Source organism: Lagopus leucura, unplaced genomic scaffold, assembly GCF_019238085.1.
Source record: "Lagopus leucura isolate 7727_CA_CO unplaced genomic scaffold, USGS_WTPT01 Super-Scaffold_100001, whole genome shotgun sequence".
Lineage (NCBI taxonomy): Eukaryota > Metazoa > Chordata > Aves > Galliformes > Phasianidae > Lagopus > Lagopus leucura.
Genome location: NW_024962262.1, coordinates 66,831,511 through 66,853,763, shown reverse-complemented (window position 1 = coordinate 66,853,763; position 22,253 = coordinate 66,831,511). Strand labels below are relative to the sequence as shown.

At 44.0% G+C, this 22,253-nt stretch overlaps 1 protein-coding gene across 1 annotated transcript in view; it reads right to left on the bottom strand.

The window, feature by feature from the left end:
- TSPAN7 (tetraspanin 7) overlaps nt 1–21,002 on the bottom strand; it is an 88,130-nt gene extending 67,128 nt beyond the window's left edge. The window contains exon 1 of the mRNA XM_042867772.1: nt 20,879–21,002. Coding sequence (XP_042723706.1) covers nt 20,879–20,959 — 81 coding nt within the window. The 5' untranslated portion in view covers nt 20,960–21,002. The remainder of the gene's footprint in view (nt 1–20,878) is intronic.
- Between the last annotated feature and the right edge of the window lie 1,251 nt (nt 21,003–22,253).

The following is a 22,253-nucleotide window of genomic DNA, read 5'->3' as shown; positions in this document are numbered from 1 at the left end:
CCAGGACCTCAGGTGAGGAAATAAATCTGTTCAATCTTGAAAGCTCGGCTTTACCACAGATTTATTACCAAATATAGAATCACAGAACGGTTTGGGTTAGAAGGAATCTCAAAGTCCACCCAGCCCCAACCCCTGCCGTGGGCAGAGCGGCCCCCCACCAGCTCAGGCTGCCCAGGGCCCCATCCAACCTGACCTTGAGTGCCTCCAGGGATACACAAACAGCGCCTTCCAAACCCTGCACCACTCCACTTCCCAAAGCTGCTGGACAAAGCTGGGTACACCAGCAATTTGCTGAGCCCAAATCTCAAGGTCAGCATCTATTTTAAGAGCCAGTTCATTCTGAAAATGATGAGCTTGCTCCACCAAAAGTAACTCAAAGTCCAAGCATCTTTGCTACATGCAAAAACCCATAGGGGTGTCAAGCAGTAAAAGGAAGGGAGCCCCTTGCAGAGAATCACAGCAACTGCTGCAATATTAATGAAGCTCTTTATATGAGGGAGTCTAAAAAGGACTTTGAATAATGCATTGCAAGCAACAGTACATCAGCGGTGGCTTTTTTATGCGTGAGGCAGCTGGCATTTTAAAAATAGACAACTTTCAACTGGATGGGGGTAGCTCATCAGAGGAGGAAATTATCCACAAATGCACCATCATTTCAGGGGACAAAGCAGATAAACAAGCGGAGCACAAAGAAAGTTTATTAGCACAAATGTTCTGAAGCAGTACTCGGCTGTCGGCACAGATTCGCCGCCCATAAGCAATAAGCATGAGTAATGGTGAAGCTGCGGCTGTCTTAACATATTCTGTCCCTTGCTGTCATCAGAAAAGCCTCTTACAGCCACTCTGCATCAAGCACGTTCTGGCACAAATCTCACAGTTTGCTCTGTAAACAAAAGGGATGCTCCATCACCCCCAGGCAGCTCATGCATTTCTGAAATTTATAGTTAAAAATAACAAGATTACTACTGATCTTGGCTGAGAAGTATAGGGAAATAGCATTTATTACAAGAGTGCAGCAGACAGCAAGACACTGGGAGCCTACACACCTGTAGAGCTAATTGGAAACCAGGGATCCTTGGACTGTAGGATTGGATTAAAGGCCCCATTTCCGCAGCACGAACGCATTTAGAAGCAATGGATCAAACAGGCACATGCCAAGCTGCCAGCAAATGGCTTGGCATGTTGGGGCTTGCATGCTCACACTCACTAATGGCAACATGACCCACTGTCCCAAGACTGACAGCTGAAGATGTTGCTGTGTTTCTGTGAGGTGTCATTCTGAAGGTGACACAAGTACTTGCAGCCAGAGATGTTTGCTAAGTATCCTTGATAGGCACTCCCTTTCCCTGTGCAGCCAGGATATAAAATGCAGGTTTAAAGTGCTGTGACAAGGGCATACCAAAAGGCATGGGGATTGATTTACAGCACAGGTGCCTGGCACAGGGTTCAGCCTTCACATTTACACTGCAAATGGCTGATGTCACTTAAAATCATAGAATTGTTTCAACTGGAAAAGACTACTAAGATCACCTAGTCCAACCACCATGCCCACTGACTGTGTCTGTCAATGCCATACCTCCATGGCTCTTGAACACCTCCGGGGACAGTGACTCCATCACCTCCCTGGGCAGCCTGAGCCAATGTCTCAACACTCTTTCTGAGAAGAAATGGTCCCTAATACTCAACCTGAACGTCCTCTGGCACAACTGAAGGCCACTACCTCCTGTACTGTCTTTTTTTGTTGTTGTTGTTATCAAGGAGAAGAGGCTGACCCCAACCTCGCCACAGCCTCCTTTCAAATGGTTGTAGAGAGTGATGTGATCTCCCCTGAGCCTCTTCTCAGATCTTTCTTTTTTGGAGGAGACACCATGGACCACCATACCACAGAGAGCCACTATGTGACAAAGCCACTTGGAAAAAGGGATAAGGGAGTTTACCCACCTTCCCTGTTCCCTTAAGAAACTTGATGTCTTCTTCCAGTGTGGAAGAGGCATAGCCTGGGCTGCTCTGCCTTCACTTCCAGAAACACCTGAGGGTAGGGGGCAGGGACCCTTCCCCAGGGCAGGCTGCTGATATCACATGGTGCAGGACAGTGAAGAGGTAACACTACCTAGGGAGCTTGTTGTAAGTAAGGTGACACAAAAGCTTTTAGGGTCTTGCAGCCCAGTTTGCACTCCTAGCATCCCTGTGGATGCTGTGGCTTCATCCAGTGCCATTGCCACCTGTGTCAGCATGCACTGCACTGAAGTTTATGCTTTTGAACTCCCCTTTGTGCTACCATTTTCCATTTGTTTCAAATCTCATTCCTTCTAGCTCCATCTTACTAGTGCACTGCAGCTTTTTTTTTTTTACTTTACAAAATGCTGAAGGAAGAAAAAAAAAAAAGAAATGAAGACAAATTATGCATCCCAAGGGCAAAATGCGGGCTATGCATCCCAAGGGCAAAATGCAGGCTGGAGCAGAGCGCTTGGCACTGCAGAGCATCTCAGCCCTGCACCCTGCTGCAGGTGCGTAGGAGGATCGGCTGCTGTGCTTAGTCTGCACAGTAAATAACTGCGGCCTCATTAGGGGAGCATTACAGATCCAAGATGCAGCTGGCACAGGATGGATTTAGCGTGGTTGTCCTATTCAGTGTCTGTATAAATCTCTTTTCCCTCATGGCTAAGCCTCCACTGCTAATGGTCGCACTGCCTGGCAAAGCTGAGCACAGCCGTGCACAAAGCCCACCAGCAGCAGCATCCAAAAGGCTGGTAACCACCACACATACCAGCACCTCTCCTTAAACCTTAGACTGCAAAATGAGACTCTAGTGAGCTCACTGATGCCTGGGCCATTGTGCAGCCCAAAAGCTACTGCAAAGATGGGACTGGGAGAGCAGTGGCAGAGGAGCCAGGCTCATTCAAACCAACCCACCACTAGATGATAACCCATTAAACTGAGTGGGGGAAAAAAAAAACCAAGAGATTATTTTACAAGGAATTGTTAACCCCCAGATAACCAGGAAGTGCACAAACACAGCATTCAAGATCTTGAGGCCCTACACTGTGTCTAAAGGGCAATGAAGATGGTGAGAGGTCTGGTGCACAAGTCTTATGGGGAGCAGCTGAGGAAACTGGGATTGTTCAGCCTGGAGAAGAGGAGGCTCAGGGGAGGCCTTACTGCTCTCTACAGCCACCTGAAATGAGGCTGTGGCAAGGTGGGGGTCAGTCACTTCTATACTTCTATTTTTAGGTAACTTTTCATGTCATCAGCTAGAGGCATCCACAGTATCAGATTCAGAGTGATTTTTCAACTTCAAAATCACCTTCAGGATTGCCAATATTGTTATGGACTTCATTATTATTATTTAGGTTAGATGTACACAAGAATAACATTTTATTGTCAGGTTATCCAGCACAAACTGCCATTTGTTCCTGAAAAGAGAAGCCTCAAAAGCTGCAACCCAAGTGTGTTTTAGAAACATGAGAAGGTCCATCAGGAACAAACACATCTAAAACTCCAGTAGCACAACTCTTCTGTGGAACTATGGCACTTCGTAAAGAGAACTTCAAAATAAGCAATGCTGGGGCTTTTCCTCCAACAAATATCTTTCTATCTCATCATAGATCAAGTTACCAAAATTCTTCTTATTTTTCAAGATAATTCATCTTTCACGTATTGTTTGCTGGAATACAAAGCACAGTAAATCTTTCTTTACAGACACTTCCTCTGCCCAAAATTACACCTAATTTCAACTTGAATGCATCAATAATTTCAAAATCCACAGCATCTTCCCACAAGAGGAAACAAGTGCAAATATTTACACTTCAAGTTTTCCTGTGGTTTTCATGCCAGTTTCAAAGTCAAGCAGAGAGCTCGCTGCTCATCATAATACACTTAGCAATGAGCTAGAGAAAAGATCAGCAACGGGCAGTGTTAGGACACCAATATTCTCTTTCCTAAACAGGTAATGAACTGTATTCTCCTCTAGCAGTGCTTGTTAGACAGACCACACAAAAGAAACTTGCCAACTCCATCTACCGAAAAGGTGACACAAGGTCAGAGTATTATTCTAAAGATCTTTCTGACAATCAACTCCTAATATACTACAGATTGTTGAAAAGGAAAGGAAAGGTACTACATTTAGTCTCTGGAGTTAAGCTTTGGGAAGAAGGTGATGATTAAGTTAGAATTTTATGTAAAGTATACAGCCCTTATCATCATTTCTTAGGCAACTTCTCATGTCCATCAAGAACAGATTTTACACACAGTGTGCAAGGTAGTCTGTGGCACAAAATAAAGCACTTCCCACCTCATCCAGCTCCAGATCTCCCCACTGGAGCAAAGAGAGAAAGAACTCTCTCTCCTGACTGCTCAGGAGACACCCAATATGGCCCAAATTTGTGAGCGGCCTTGCACTCCCTCCTTTCTCAGCTGGAAGGAAGGGTTGGAAGGCCACTAGCAAATTAGTGAGCAATTTCTCAAGAGCTGAGCTTAAGAAAGGAAGCACAAGGGAGAGTCATCATTAAATATTTTTATCCCTTCAGGAGCTTAGGTACAAAAGCTGATGCTCTCTTCTTTGCTGTTCTCCAGAAGGTATACTATATATCTATCATAGCTAATGGAGAATAAAAGAGCCAGAAAAGGCTCAGCTGTAACCTCCACCAAGGGTAAGTGCATCTGACCATACTGCACAGTCATGTATTCAGTGACTCCTGGAGCATGTGAGAAATCTATTCTTTTCTTGCCCTGAAAGACCAACCATGTAATTCCAGTTCTATCTCCACAAATGAAACTGGTGATGAAAATGCAGGGCACAGGACTGGGCCAACCACTTAAGCTGAGTTCTAGGTCTCACAGGAGAGGGAAACTCACTGGATTTCTCAATCTCCAAGCAAAAATAAATTACCACTGAGAACAGCAATTCACCTTTCCCGTGTCAAATGTTCATTGAGGGATTCTGAATAAATTGAGAACAGATAAATATATAAATAAAAATCCTCTCACTGATTAGATAAATTATAGAATGATTTGCTCATCAGAAGAAATAAGGCTGTATATGAACATAAATACGTATAAGAATAACACATCCCTCCAAACAGCTGAATATCACTTCAACACCCCAGAGATCGATTCCAAACCATCTATTAGGCACCTGCACAGAAACCAGAAGTTCAAATATTTTGGAGAGCTCGAATGAGCACATCTAGATCTACATCTGCAGTACACTACGCAGCACTGTGGAGCAGCTGTACAACTGCACACAATACAACCAAATCCTCTAAAGAAGCAAGGAAGAATACATCTTTAATCCTGACCATGCTTCTTCCAAGATCTAGGTACCTCTGAACAATATTACACTGTGCTAGGACAGGCTAGCTCAGACGTTGCTCAACTGTCTGTACAGAGAATAAGGGTTTCTTTACAAATCTGGATCCTTTTTTATATTAGAGTTAGTTTCTGCCAAACCAATAGGCTAGCACAGAACTACCCACAGAAGTAGTGCTTTGTAGATGTTCTGCACAAAGATCACACACTTGTCTTGCATATGCCCAGGATGAAAATGTTCTTAACAAAGGCCATTCTTCCTCAGGCAGAATGAGCCTTGAAACGACCTTGCTTTCACCCTTCCTGGTCTGAGATCAGCCAGGTTAAAGCAAAAGGATAGCAAGAATACTATTCAAAATGTCATTTTTGTGACCACATTGTCAAGAGGACTCACACCATAGCAAAGAAGGTCTGTTTTACTCAAAAAAGCAGTCTCCTTCCTCACAGAGATTTGTTTTAGTGTCAAGAGGAGACGGATGCCAGTAAACATACTGCACAAGGACTCAGAAAGGCCTGATCTACCAAATCATAATCACAAGACCACATCTCCCTCAGAGTCCCCTCTTCAGAGACATTCAGGACCCACCTGGATGCTTTCCTGTGCAACCTACTGAAGGGAACCTGCTTCGGCAGGGGCTTGGACTTGTTCCCCAGAGTCTCTTCCAACACCTACGATTCTGTAATTCTGTTATCTGGGATCTCTCAGCCTTTGCCTGGTAATGCCACTCCTTCACAAGCAAGCACCATCATGTACTATGCAAACCAATCTGTAAGGCTAGTGAGTTTGGCCAAGGTAAGCTTCAGCTACCTCAGCAGAATCAAAGATTTACCTCAGCAGACTGTACCTAAGATCACTCTTTTCTCCCTGCCTCAGATACACTTACTGCTACACAAGAAAATCAAGTCAGAGCGTGGACAATGCTGCCTTCACCACATTAAGAAGATAAGGTCCCAGAACAACACTTGAAGGCAGCTGGTCCTTAATACACTCCCTTTCCTCTTTCACCCTGTGCCCACCATGGTATTTAAACATTTTAGTGAAGGAGAGAGGCCAGTAGGGGAAAGATGGTCCAAAACAGCTATGACTAATTCTGTTTTTCCTCCTGCAGCTTTTCATCAGTTACTACATTTTGGGCTATCGTGTGGCACAGCACAAATGGAAGTGAGATTACATAATGGAACTGACTGCTCTCTTCTATATACTTACTTTGTCACTAAGTACTTTTGATTACAGGATAAGTCAAGAAAGGGTAAAAACAGCAAGCGCAGCAGTTTTACCCAAGCAGGGATGTAATTTCAATATTATTGATACAGTCCAACATGAACCACACACATTAATTTTCAAGCATGCCAAGTGCTGGAATAAAGAACACCAAAAATCAGATTGCCACAATTCCAGAGCTAGCACTGTTCCCTCCTGCAAAACATGCATGCTGAGCCCCGAAACACATATGTAGGAATCACTGGCTCCTACCATTATGATCCTCCCTGCCCCAGCTTACATGGGCCATCTGTTAGTACTTAGCAGACAGTTCTACTAAACAGTAGATTGGTAACATTTATGTGAAAAGAATGAAATAAATTGCCAACAAAAACACCATTATGTAGCCTTGCCTAAATTAGTGTAAGAGTTGCTCGTGATTTACGTACTTGGAAAGTATAATTTTAACTATGCCAAGTAAAGTGATAAAGGATACCAAAGCAGGAACTAAGCCACAGGACAGTTTCACTCTCTATATGGTACCGCTCATGAAGAAGAAGAGGGAAACAGAAATCACACTGGGGCTTACCTAATAATTCTGTGGTTTAGATAGTAATATCCAAAAATGCCATGGGAATTAATGACCTTTTGCAAAATATTGAATCCCTGTAATTTGGGGGAACTCTTGTTCACCAGCCTATACATACAGATAAGAACAAAACAGTGACTGCTCTCAATTGTCATGCCTTGCTCTTAGTCCAACAACTAAGCAAGAGTAATCACAAGCAACATTAGGATAAAGCTGCACTGATGGAGGAAGGGGCCCTCAGAACAGAAATTGCATATACCCCTAAATCCACTCAGCTTCAACATGAGTACTAGGATGAACGACCTCTTCTTTCCTTTCTTGCTTTCTTGCTGTCACTCTGACACTCACTAGCACAAAACAACAAAATACACATTACATGTAGATAGTGAGAGACCTTAATGTAACTCTGACATAAAATCAAATGCACAGAGCATTAATTTCTTCCCAACAGGTCTCACTTTGGATGTGGGGAAATGCAAAGATCTATCACATAGGCTACAGAATAGGCTCTCCATGCAAAGAAACTGTTCTTCTTGAAGAAGTCCCCAAACTAAATGCTTCCCATGAGCAATAATGTCTGAAAGCCTTATTCTCACAACCTGCTCTGGTTTTCAGTGGCAGCTGGGGAGCCCAACTCTGTTCATTTCAGCAGAACTCAGCCTGAGCCCAAGTTGATACTAATGCACTTTTCCTGCAGACTCCAGAGAGCTGCCGTCCTCAAGAAGTACGTTGTTGCTGTCCAATTAAAATTCATCTGTGAAAACTGCCAAGAAGTCTTCACAGCTGTCATAGCATCCATTTCACACGTAAATTAGAGATAAATTAGTTAAGAAGGCAGTCCAATTCCTAGGAACACTTGGCAATTTCACTCAGAAAATCCATGACAGAGTACACAAATCACAACATTTTGTACATTCATCTTGAAGCAGAGCTTCATTTTAACAAAATCCTTCTCCACTGATGCCCACAGGAAGATAAAATACGCAAACTAGCTTGTTCTGAGGTCAACATTTAAACTTGATCTCGCTTGCCACACTTGGTACATACCGTGTAGATAACAGATCACAGACATTTGGTATGAAGAGGATAAGGACATTCTTAAGTTAGCACACCATTTCCTTCCTTTGGGGTAAGCGTGTCAACAAACCCTTCTTAGTCACTAGTCAAGTCACCTTTCAAAATAGAGGTAGGTATCCGTTTACAGAACTGTGTGCTTCATTCCTCAAAGGAAACCATTCTTATTTTCTAGATGAGGGGAAATCAATTTTGTTACCCACAACGGGGCTTGCCACATCTGTGAGGACAGGAAAGGTGCCTAGGTCATTCCCAGCACTGGATGCCCACAGAGCTGGCGGTCTAGTACCGTTCATTGGCAGCTCTCTTCCCTCTCACAAGATACTAAGCAACTCGATATGCTCTTTGCAGCACATCGTGTATGCAACTTCACAATAAAGTAGCATTACAGCCTGCTAATTTCATAGTTCAGAAACAGCCAACTGCTCCTTCCAATTTATTTCCACAAGCAGTATTCATTAGACTTCCTAGAAATATTTCTTGGAGTCTACAAACTACCTTAACAGCAGGGAAAATTCAATTTTTATTTCAACTTGCTATTCCTGCAATTGAAATAAGATGTCAAAGGGAGTGCTACTGTTTAGTAATGATTACAGTCAGAGGCTTAAAATAACTGATTCAAAATTGTGCCCACTTTGACTGTCAAACTGTTCCTTAGATATCTTACTTGACTTGCACCATTATCTCCCTCTTAAATATGGGTGTAACAATTATTATTTTTTACATACTACCACTGGTAAATAAATCTGAAGATTTTGTTTCTCCATTAGTAATTAACCAATGCTTTTTGTGAACAGAAAAGAAAAGAAAAAATGTAAGACATAACCACCGATGCTGTAAAAAAGTCCCCACCTTATTAATCCATCAGGAACAGCCAGGTTCCATTTCTTCCCCAGACTGTAATACAAAGTACACTCACTTTGCCATGCCCTCTGATTCTGGTCAGAATGCTCAGCATTTATTTGTTTATCAGCTGACTTGTGTGTGATCTCATAGCACGCTATCTCTTGTATACAGATCAAGTATTTTGCTCTTGCATTCTTTAGTTTAGGCTTTGTTTTTATAGAAGCTGCAATATTTTACACACAGTTCTACCTTCTGTGGTGTCCATTCAAGCCCCAGGAGAACCCCACATCTTCCTGCAGAATGACGCTGCGCTGCAGAATCAAAGGGCAAGTCCAAAGACACAAGGTAGAACTTTACAAGTCTTCCATCTTATCAATTAAAGGGGGGCGGGGGGGGGGGGGGGGGGAAGGGAAAAAAAAAAAAAAAGAAAAAGAAAACAGGTTTATCCTGCTGTGATATCCATCACAAGAACAAATGATAAACCCTCCCAACCTCAATCTTAATTCTGCCATTAACACTTGAGCAAAGCTACAGCAAGCCACAGGATGCTCTCCACTGCAATTTATCAGTTTTGGGCAGATGGGCCTTAATATCACAAGCACCAGCAAACTGAGAAACCACTCAGTATGTCAAGGATAAATAACTGCACGCTTTTGTCTGCTACTTCTACCCTGCTTTGTTTTAAATGAGTGATGTTCTCCCCTCTATACAATGGCTTTGTCACCTCCAAGTCATACAAGGACAGAAGAGCAGGACAAAGAAGTCTTATACTCCCGAGAAACAACATAGATACAGCAAAACAGTCTGAATTAGGAAAAGACCAGGTACCAATGGCAATGCAGGTTTAAGATGACATTTACCAGGTTTATTTTAAGGCAGAAAAGAAAAATGAATAAGGGTGAGCTATGGGAACTCCAGTATTCAAGTCAGGGAAACATTCTGTTTTAACATACCTGAGCATTAAGCATGAGAGAATTTTAAAAAACAATCAACTATCTTCATAGGACAAACTACTCACTAGTTTCAAGCAAAGAAAGATGGCCCTGCAAGATATTTTATACATTTCATATGGACAAAGTTCAGTATATCAACATGCAGTCATCAACCTCAGCTGACTTAATACTTCTTAAAATGTCATTTCACATCATATGCTTTTGTTTACCAGTACTGCGTGAGTATATAGAGCAAATAAACTTTCAGAAGGCAAACATTACTGCCAAGTGAAATCTGGCTTGGGTGTACAACTGATTTGGTGGGGAATGGTACTAGAAGAAAAAATGTTTAACTTTTTCTCATTGATGAGGTGGTCCTTTTTTTTTTTTTTTTTTAAATAGCATTACTAGCTTGAATGTAACTAAAAAGCAATGATTCGGGGTATAATTTTTAAATTCTTCTTGGTATCCTTCAGAGGTCTGCCATCTTAGGTCTTCAGTATATTCAAGAGTTCTGGAAAAAATAGGAAGACATTTTGGTCTAACACCTAGCGTGAAACTGCAAAGCTCAGCATTTCATGAAATTAGAAGGATATATCAGCTTAGCAGTCGTGGCTCGGTTATGTCCTTGTTCATTTGGGGATTGCACTGCTCTAGCAAGCAGCCTGGCTTCTTACTGTAACACTGGATATCCTTCAGGACACAGGGGCGAATCCCTTCTGGTCCTGGCAATCTTAGGTCAGTGACTGAGGGAGGAGGGAATACTTTAAATCTGATACTTCTGTTAAAAAATAGCTATGGAGCAGCATGCTCAGGTTTCGGTAAAACAGGGACCGAGTTTGTTTTACGCTCAAGAGCATACGTCTCTCTAAGTACTGCAGGTACATAGTGCCAGCTCACAGAAACTAAGGCAACTTTTCTGTACTCTTTTGGACAATTTCACCAGCTGGAAATTCTCTCTCCCACAGATGTATCTATTTTAAGGACAACTATGTTTCACAGAAGAAAGCAAAGAGCTGTTGTCTACAAAACACAAAACTCCTGGAGGTGGGAGGTTTTATTTTTGTTGCTAGTTTCAGTTGGAAAAAAAAACAACATCCTAACTGTGGGATGCAGCACTCTGTTTATGATCATGCTCCATCACACCACTCCTCTGGACAGCAAGCACTTGGCTATGATATGGATGGCCTTATCCCACTGCCAAACACATGCATGGGGACCCGAAGCACAGAGATGCTGATTCCATCAGAAGAGGGGTGGCCAGCAGGGACAGGGAGGTGATTGTCCCCCTCTACTCTGCCCTTGTGAGGCCCCATCTGGAGCGCTGGGGTCTGGAGCCCCCAGTACAAGAAAGACAGAGAGCTGTTGGAGAGGGTCCAGAGGAGAGCCACAAAGATGATCAGGGGGCTGGAGCACCTCCTCTATGAAGACAGGCTGAGGGAGCTGGGCTTGTTTTAGCCTGGAGAAGGGAAGGCTGTGGGGTGACCTCATTGCAGCCTTCCAGTACCTAAAGGGAGCCTACAAACAGAAGGGGAGTCAACTCTTTACAAGGGTAGATAACAGCAGGATAAGGGGAAATGGTTTTAAGTTGAAGAGGGAAGATTTAGGTTGGATATCAGGGAAAGTTCTTTACTATGAGAGTGGTGAGGTGCTGGCACAGGCTGCCCAGAGAGGTTGTGGATGCCCCATCCCTGGAGGTGTTCAAGGCCAGCTTGGATGGGGCCCTGGGCAGCCTGGTCTAGTATTAAATGAGGAGGTTGGTGGCCCTGCATGTGGCAGGGGGGTTGGAGCTTAATGATTGAGGTCCCTTCCAACCCAAGCCACTCTGTGATTCTGTGATTCCACTCTGGAAAGACACGCAACAAAAGCATTGCTTTGAAGCAGAGAGAACAATGAGAAAAGAATTAAAGCAAGACTATTTTTCCATGAAGAAAATGTGTTTATGTAGAAGCCTGCAGGCAGAGAAGCCAGTTATACCATCCTGCCCAAACACTGAGCTGCACAAAGACTTTTTACACTGTCTGATAGTGATAGAACATAGGGAAATGGCTTTAACTAAAAGAGAGGAGACTTAGGTTAGCTCTTAGGGGGAAATTCTCTCCCCAGAAGACGGTGAGGCATTGGAACAGCTGCCCAGAGAAGCTGTGGTGCCCCATCCCTGGAGGCTCAAGGCCACATTGGATGGAGCCCTGGGCTGCCTGAGCTGATGGGGATAGCCCTGCCCACAGCAGGGGTTGGGGATGGATGATCTTCAAGTTCCCTTCCAACCTAAGCCATTCACATGATTCTATGATCCCACACACACCCAGCAAGCACTCACCTCTTGCTGCTTCCTAGAGAGGCAATGAGCTGCCTTGACCTTACCAGTCATGACAAAAATAAACTAGCAATGCCATTCCTGCAAAACATGTATTTTTTCTTCTTGAAAGGCGTGACCTTCTGCCAGTACTTCTTGATCCAACCACTCTCTATTGCTCCTTGCTTTATGAGAACAGGCAGCAAGGAATAAACTTGGGCTTGGCCTCTCTGTTACAGGAAACAATACTGAACCACTCTGCTAGCCAGCTCCCAATGCCCCGGTATCTTGATTCCTTCTTTGAGAGTCTTTAAACTGCACCTGCCTGTAAATAAAAACTGAGGTTTGAAGGTGAAACACAGATAGTCTGTAAGCTTTTCCGGGATGAGGGAGATGGATTTAAGCTTCTAAGTTGTTTTGCTCATATAATTTAACTCAGCAAGTTTCCCCAAAGTATACCTGAAAAAGAAAATTCGTCCCAAATAATATGCAGTCTCAACACTAGCTAGCAACTGCAAATTGTGAATGTTTCAACTGACTTAAAAACACAGCTACAGAAAAATGCTCTGATGAAATCGAAATGTAGTATCACAGAATGTCCCAAGTTGGAAGGGACCCATAAAAGATCAGAGTCCAACTCCTGAGAATGGATAGACTGTAAACTCAGAGGAGGTTAAAAAAAATCTAAACATAAAATAATATCATAAACGGCATGGTAAACATAACCACACTGCAATCAATGCATATCACAGAGCAGAAGGCACCTCAACCACCTTGGAGCAGCTGCAGCAGCAGAAATGACCACTGCACTGAGATTCAGAAATCAAACCCAGCTACAATATATGGAGGCTAACTTACTGGTATTTTGGTTACTTGTTTGTTTTCAAAGGGAAACAGAAATGACACATAATTATGTTATCATTCCAAGCCTAATTAGAGCAATTTAGATATTAAGTACTATTGAAGTGAAGAGCATACAAGAGGATTGAGCTCCTTTCTTTTCTTTAGTCATTGCTGGTCTAGAAAGTGTCCAGAGGTTTCAGTTTTTCCACAACCAACAAATTTCAGTGCTGGTTCAGGCCCCAGCCAAAGCCATGACTTGAAGCCATCACACTCCATACATTACCAAAAGGGAGGGCCTTGGTTCCACCTGCTTGGACTGACTCAACACATCCCGTGACAACAGGTGATGCTGTAAATTGGCTTAAGTTTAACATCAAGGTCCAAAGAAGAACGTCAACATTATCTGGCATATTCCAGAACTTCTTGTTTCTTTAAGAGTTTTGCGATTTTTAGGTCTTTTTTTCTCAAACTGGTTCTATCCCTAAGAGGACGACCTCCACCAAAGTTTTCAGTTTTGATACAGCTCCCATTTACTTTTTTTTTACAATCACACAAATATGACTGCTTTGTCACATTCTATTTCAAGAAATGCTGAAAGAGATCTTCTAAACACTTCAAAGTCACTGCTACTCAAAGCAACCCACAAGAAAGTCTTAAGTACATTCTAGCCCCAGGTGGTTATCAGGGAGCTCTCTGCACTTCCAGGTTTTAGGGAAACTTGGCGTTCCTCTTACACTGATGTTCTCAGGGTTTCAATCCATCCACCTCTCTCATCTCCCTCTGCTGCACCATACACTCATTCTTTAGGCCCACGCCCAAGATTCACAGGCTTTTGTAGATAAAGGCCATCACCTCATCATTCATGCCACCACTTTTCATTAGCAAATAAAACAAACAAACAAACAAAAAAATTCACCCTGATCCACCCATATTCAAAACCCAACTCTTGCTTTGCTCAAAGCTCCCAGGGAGTAACTCCCAGAAGGAAACGACCACAAGACACAATTGCAGCCTTCTGCCCAGCCCAGGCTTCTTGTGGTGCACTTTCTCCTTTTAAGGTTTTTAGCACTCTCCCCAAAACAATACATATGAAACAAATCAAAAAAGAACATCTGGAAAACACATTTGCAAAAACATATGCAAAATGGAAATCATGGCAAAATTAATATTAACAGCATATTAACAGCATCACTTGCATTCCTTTATCACAACTCCTGAAAGTCCCATGGCCTACTCCCTCAGCTCTACACTATGAAATAACAGTAATCCAGCAAGACACAAGCATGCCAGGCTTCATAGTGTGCTTCAGAGGCCTTTCAGAACACAAGACATATATATGCTTCCTTCTTGTAACCCAGAACTGCTACAAAGGCACTGTGCAGAACATGCAAGCCATCTGCCCACTCAAGTGAGAAAAACTGAAATGGAAAACAGGGCTCCTCCATAGATAGGAAGGGTCTATTCTCTAGGAGACTATTACATGCTAATTAATAGTGATGAGCCTTAAGAAATGGTGCCATGCAAACAAAAATGGTTTTACTGTAACTGTTACCTGCTCTTAATCATCACCTCTGTAGTCGTCCTTCTAAACATTCTGTGACTGCACTGGAGAGAGGCTAACAGGATTTTCACCTGCAAGCGTGGTGAATGCTGAATGCATTCAGCGTTATGCTTAAACTAGCATCTCTGTAACAAATTGCATTGGACTTAAAAGCATGTGAAAGATTGAAGGAGATACTTCTAAAAGTGTGTAAACTTGTAGGATATGCATGCACAAACAAGCTTTCCAGATATTCATCTATTAACTCATTTGCACACAAATTTGTAGGACAGTTGCAACACTAGAAGAAACGATAAAAATCCAGAGATAGAGACAACTAATGGTACCGTGTAATCTAATTTACCTTCCTGGCAGCACGAGGAATTGACAAATAGTCACATAATGAGAGATCAAATCAGATTCTTGGATCCATTTACATTCCCTAGGTTTATCTACAGTAATTGTCTCCATTTCCTTGATAAGAAAGGCTACCAGGAGCCAGCATCCAAGAAAAAGGATTTGACTGCTTTCTTGAACAAAAAGCACTAACAAGACCTCCTGAGAACTCTTCCTAGAATTTTTATTGGCATTATTTAGACCACGCCACAGTTTGCTTAGAGCAGAAGTGAACACTAAGCAGCAGTGATCACTACACAGACAGTATTACCACACACCACCTGTGAAAGATCAGTCTTCTACCATGGCTTACTTACAAATCCAGCCTATACCTTCCCAAATATAATTGAAACACTTCAAGCTGAGCATTATCTCTCTCCATCAATCCAAAGTGATTTATTATGCAAAAAATTACCATCTTCAAGCTAGAGAAGTGTCCTTAATACAAACTCCAAGATCAAGACGAAGCAAGGACATCACTGAAACATCATCTGAGTGACACGGATAGCAAGGTAAGAAGAAGCATCTGGTCAGCAATAAAATCAATTACATCCCTAAACGAGGCTTTTCTACAATGCTAATTGTAACAAAACATGAAAGGAATGGAACATAACTCCTCTGGAAAAGGCTCAAGGGAGGCCTTTTTCTACAACTGCTTCAAAGGAGGCTATGGCAAAGTGGAAGTCAGCTCCTTCTCTGAGGTAACAGCAATAGGACAAGAGGGAATGGCCTTAAGTTGGGTATTAGAAAAATTTTCTTCTCAGAAAGAGCAGTGATGCAGTGGCACAGGCTGCCCAGGGAGGTGGGGCAGTCACCGTCCCTGAAGGTGTTCAAGAACCGTGTGGATGTGGCACTGAGGGATGTGGGCAGTGGGCATGGTGTGATGGGCTGCTGCTTGGTGACCTTAGTGGTCCTTCCAACCTTAATTATTGTATAATTCTATTAAGTGGACATCAGCAATGCAAAAGCTATACAGTTTTGCCAACAAGTCTGCTCCAAAATATACAAGTCAACTATAGCTGGAAAAGCAATTCACTGCCAAGGAGAAAGGCATTAGATCTGCACACTACCCATAGCCTGCAGACACAACAAGGCAGCTTCACGCCCCCCAATCCTCACCCAGGGAGAGGACTACGGGGCAACCACTGCAGAGCTCACACCTATGCCACAACTTTATCTACTCTGTTCTCTCTCGCTTAGAGTTAACGTGTTCACAGGCAGGACTGCAATTAAGGGTTTTTTAGTACCATAGCTTCAATGAAAACAAAAAAAATCTCACTCCAACGCGAAGACCAGTTGGGCAAGTACCTCAGCAGGAAATTTAGAAGGTCAAATCCGAAGCTATGTTTCTGAACACCATCTACCCTCTTTTTTTAAATCCAGTTATTTATTTAGCCAACAGAAAGCACCTTAGGCAATGCTCACATCACCATTATCTTTAATCTTTCACGTATGTTATTATGAGATGAAGGGGAAACAACTGACCTAAGGAGGAAAGGCTTGAGGTCTGTGCCCGAACAATAGAGCACTTCAAATCCACCAAGTCGGGGATAATGTGCACTTTTGAAAGTGAAATCTTTCTGGATTTCAAATAACCAAGTGCAAACAATGAAATTTCTCTCCAGAAGTATGGCATTGATGACTTCGCAGTCAACAAAACCACCAAACGACACAGCAGTCCAAACCATGTGGGAAAGCTAAAACATTTCCCAGAATAGTTCCTTCACAACTACTAACAACTATTAACCAGCTATTAAAAAATAAATAAACAAACATTAAAAAAACATAAGCATGGAGAGAGAGATTTAAAAAACCAGATGTACGTAGAAACCAATTCAGAAGCACTGAAAAGAAGTTCTGGGGAGAAAAAAAGGTAATTCCAATAAACCAGTTGGACATCCATAGTGACGGTTACTAATGCCATTGGTAACTTAAAGAGACACACAAAGTTAATCTCAAATTACAACAAAGAGTTTGAACTGCTGTATTTGAAGATGGGCCAGCAATGCAGCCATAAATTCCCATTACAGGGCAGGCCATCACACTTGATCTTTGTCTCAGGCATTTCCCAGAAAACGGCATGGTAAGCTCCCAAAACCAGATGCAAATGCCACCTCCTCCATACCAATGTCATCACAGCAACCTCAAGTGAAGCCCCAGAAGATGACATGGGGTAGGCAGTATGCTGCTGCTCCAGCCCCTAGCTGCTGCTCTCCTTTTCTGGAAGCCTGCAAGAAGATGGAAAAGCAGGGCTATTCTTCCAAAGAGAAGCCCACATACCCCAGCCCTCATGATACTGAGCATGTTTTATGTCACAAGGCCATGTTCTGAGCATCCCTGTGGCAACCAGAGGAACTGCCTGCAGGAAGGCTAACAATTTAAAAAGGGGTGCTTCCAATAGGTAATTTAAGATTACAGCACTGGTTACCTGTCCTGCCACACACTGCAGCAATCCTGTTACCTACCGAGCTCCACAGGAATGTACAAGGATGCACAGGGTTATTTCCCAATCAGTGAAGGCTTGGAAAACAACTGCTATTATAAATATCTCAAGTCTCAATTCTATGACATTTCAAAGGTCAAACCAAATTCTAAAAACTTAATTCAGTATCTCAGACATCAATCTTGGTCAGTGATATGTCTTGCAAAATACCTGCAACTCTACTAATATGCTGTTATTGCGTTAATTAACCTCCAGAATCCCCATACTAGCAGAACTGTATGACCAAAGCACTCATTCTAGTGCCAAATGTCTGATAGGACCTAAAATCAGAGCTAACAACTTTGCTCTGGGGTCTGTTTGGGACAACAGTAACATTTGCGTAGAAGATGAAAGCCACTTTCTGCAGCCCTCTGACTTCAGGGCCAGTGGGCTTGCGCCTGAAACTCCCCCTGAAAACACTCCAAGGCAGGCAGTTAACTTGGTAACAGAATACATTTCAAAGCCCTTAAGGTGATAAAAACTGAGAATACATACAGCTTAAGATATCAAAAGATCTGGATAAATAAAAGGTTTAAACATTTCACCCCCGTATAGCAAATGCACTTTGAATTCTAATCCAAAGTTCGCCTTCTCTTAAAAATTAGGCAGATGATATCTCAGATTGCCAGGTAAGCAATTTATGACACCCAAAAGGGGATTAAAAAAAAAGAAAAGAAAAAAGAAAAGCTAACAACCCAGCAGCATTTTTACTGCCTTTTTTAATCTACTGGCTCCAAACCAGATGCATTCAGTGCAGCATTCTGATTAGAAAAAAAAAAAACGGCTGTTGAATTTTTATTACTATGTCCCTTAAGGACTAAAAGCGGTAACCCCAGGCATTAATGTGCACCATGAATAACGATACATACGAGCACATAAAAGCTTGTTATCTCTGTTTATGGAATTTTTCCACCATGTTGATACATTTATGGATAGAAGTAGGGAAACACGGTGCAGGAGAGAAGAGAAAGCTATCAAAGTAACAAATACTGTTAAATAAAACCTATCTGGAAAGGAACAAGCTATGCAATACAGAATGCAAATAAGCCATGTCTCTTCATTACCACACTGACACTCCTATGTAGTCAGTGGAGCCTTGTTTAACAGTTATACTAAAAGCCTTCAGCCACATACATCTCACCCACTGACAGAAAACACAATTCAGATGTAACCTCAATAAACTACCACTCATTATAGGAACAATCTGCATACACAGGTTTTCTTCTTTTATAATCAGTGTAAATAATAATAATCAGAGAGAGCTCCTTTTCCATGCTCTGAAGCAGCTCACTGGATGCACAGAAGCCCCTTCTTGCTTTGTCCTTTATGGCAATAGGTGCAGCTTGCTCCGATTTATACTAAAGGGTTGATTCAAACCCAGAAAAAGGCCAGAATACATAAATTAGTTTTTGTTCTTGTATCCTGGAAGGAGGAACAAATGACAAAGATTTAGAGCCTGCTGTCAGCCACCCTGCCCCTTCACCAAGCCCTCTGCTGACTTTCCCCCACTAAGATCAGCCTAGATTTCCCTAGGTTGGTGCCCTGGGAGAACAGATGCAACATTGAGCATGATGGAAAAATAAAATCACTTCTCTTTTGGATTCTGTCTCCAGCTGTTTATATTCCTCCTTCAGGCTCAAGGAAGGTGACACACAGACAAACACCAACAGCTGCTAGGCTTTAGGTGCCCAGAGGAGCCGTGCCCTTGGTGAAGACTGGGTCACACAGTAACAGCCTGTTTAGAGGAAAAGGGTTTGCATTTGAGCATCCCACCATTGCAAGGGTCCAGGCCAAAGCTCAGCTGTCCTGCTTGCCCTGAGAGGTCCCAGCTGCCAACCCGGCCTGCCATCGGCACAGCCTGAAGCACAAAGCCCTCGGCCAGCTGCTTGGCTTGGTGCACAGTTCTCTCTTATTTAATGAGATCAGTGCTCATGAAATGCGCTAGCTCAACGGGCATGCTGATGGAAGCCCTCTCTTTGGTCAGGATGTAACAGATAACGATGGTCACTTTCACAAAGACCTCATGTGAAAAGACACCATGAATTCAGCGGAGTTCCTGCAGGGGTTTTGCGCGGATCTGCTGAGAACAGAGCACGGGGAGGGGAAAATCCTTCTACTGAATTAAGTGCGTGAACTTCACAAGCTACCTCCCCAAGACTGGCACGAAGGAGTCACTTGTCAACAAGAAACCAGCAGAGGACACCGGCTCCCTATCTGTCTCAAACAGACCTGCTGTGGGTGCCACTACTGTTGTTAAGATAAGAAGGGTGGGCACGTTTAATGTGTGTGCGTCACAGCCACGGTACTGCTGGGAGCAGAATGGCTTTTGGTTCTGTTTTCAGGTTTTCACTTGAAAAAGCCTATGAAGTCAAACAGGAAGAGTCACACGTTCACAATAAAGACATAAAGTATTGCTGCGACGAATAAGCAAGTCTTTGTTTAGAATACATTTTTAAGCAGAATAATGAAAATCAGTTACTTATTTCACAGACATTTCTCCCAGCTTAAGGCCATTACAACGATCAAACACGATCAGCTTTCCTCAGCAGCCGGTGACAAATTCGCTCCAGCGTATCGCATCAATGATGCGCAGATTACAGTCTTTAATAGTACACAGTGGGGCCATTATCCTGTGTTGTCACCGCGCACCATTAAAAGGTCTTTAATCTCCAGATTGCTGCCACAATATGCTGCTGATGTCAGTGATCTGCTGAGTAACAGGCCAGGACAACGCGGCTATCTCCAGCCTCTGGGGCCGCCTGCAAATCCAGGCTCCCCGGCACTCAATCGCTGCCACTCAATTAATGTATCTGGGTCAGAAAAACGGTTTGCGGGAGCCGCGTTACGAAACGCTCCCTTCACACCGGCCGACAGCAGAACCCAGGAAACCCCCCACTGCCTGCGAGCGGGCGAGCGTTGCCCAGCGGTGCCCGCAGCACCGGGCCGGGGGGGCACGCGGCTCCCGGGGGGCGGAGGGGCTGCGGCAGGCGCGGCTCCATCCCTCCTCCGCCCGCTCCGAGGCTGTGCCGGCAACTTTCTCCCGCGGTGGAGAGCCAAAAAATACACACACACACACACGGCTGTGCATACATATAGGTGCCTATGTGCATATATATGTATGTGTGAATGTATACGTGTGGTGCGTATATATATGTGTGTGTATATACATGTAGAATACGTGTGTATATATCTGTGCATACGCACGTATATATCTGTATACGCGGACGTACGCCCACCCATGCCCCCCCGCCACGCACGGCGGTGTCAGCCCCGCGGAGCCCCGCGCGCAGCCCGCCCCGGGTTCTCGGCACCGGCCGCGCCGTCGGGCAGGTGGGGGTCGCGAGGGTGACCCGCGGAAGGCGGCTGACTCACCCAGAAGACGAAGGAGTAGATGATGAGAAGGGTTTTCAGACACGTTATCACGGGTTTGGTCTCCATTCTCCTCGATGCCATAATACTGAGCTCCCGGCTGCAGGCTGGGCGCGGGAGGGAGGCGGGCGGGAGGCGGGGAGGCGGGCGGGAGGCGGGGGGAGCGGGAGGTGAGCTCAGCGCTCGGCTCGCCCCGCCGCGCGGCTCACCGCGCCGCCTGCTGCCGCCCCCGGACCGCCGGCGGCACACTGTGGCCGCCAGGGGGCGCCGGGACTCGAGGAGGCCGCCACGGCCCCGCTCGGCGGTGGAGAGGCTGAGCGGGCGGGGGGGGGGGCTCGGCCTTTTCTCCCAGGTGACTAGTGATAGAACGTGAAGTAATGGCCTCACGTTCTGGGGAGGTTCAGGTTGGATATTGGGAACAATTTCTCCTCAGAAAGAGCAGGGAGGCAGTGGCACAGGCTGCCCATTGAGGTGGTGGAGTCATCGTCCCTGGAGGTGTTCAAGACCCGTGTGGATGTGGCACTGAGGGACATGGGCAGTGGGCATGGTGTGATGGGTGGTAGTTAGGCTAGTTGATCTTAGTGGCCTTTTCTAACCTTAATGAGTTGTATGTATGAATTTCACCTTGGAAGTGCAAGTCATGACTCTGGGATGCTGCTGGAGACTGATTCCTAACCTTGTCTTTGCCATAGCATCAAATCTGAACTCTATCCAAGAACTCATCTTGATGCTGAACCCCAACTGAAGTTGACCAGAAGCCATTTCCCTCTGCATGCCTCTGAGATGCACAGCCTATTTCCATCCCAGAGAAAGAGTAGAGCCCTCAAAAGAGAGCCTGCCTCTAGTTATTGTCACAGCAGTGATCAGCACACTGCTGTACCCAACTAGAGTGGGTGGTTGAGAAATAACCGTGTTAGCTGAGGAGCAGAATGGCCAGGCTGGTGCTCCAAACTATACCTTTTACTGCACTAAAATCGAATCAAGGGCAACCTGTGCAGCATGTCCTCAGGCTATGAAATCAATGTAGTTCATGCAGCTGACATACCAAGGTAATAAACCAAGCTTTGAGATATTCAAGGGACAATGTTTAGAAGAAGAGAGAAAGAAAAAAAAAAAAAAAAAAAAAAAAAAAAAAAAAAAAAAGGATCCCTGAGCAAGCACTTTTGCAATATGCAGAAGCTTTGTGAGGAAGAATGCCACAACACATTCTGCTGGGTTTGACTTATGACTTTAAGGGTTGGTTATTTTAATGGATAGCCCACTGTTTCTAGAAACAATGAAAGCGTTTAAAGGATGCTCGGAGGGGGAGCATACTGCGGGAGCTACTGTTTTGTGAGGCATTCACCACTTTTGTGGAAAATTCATATGACAGATGCAT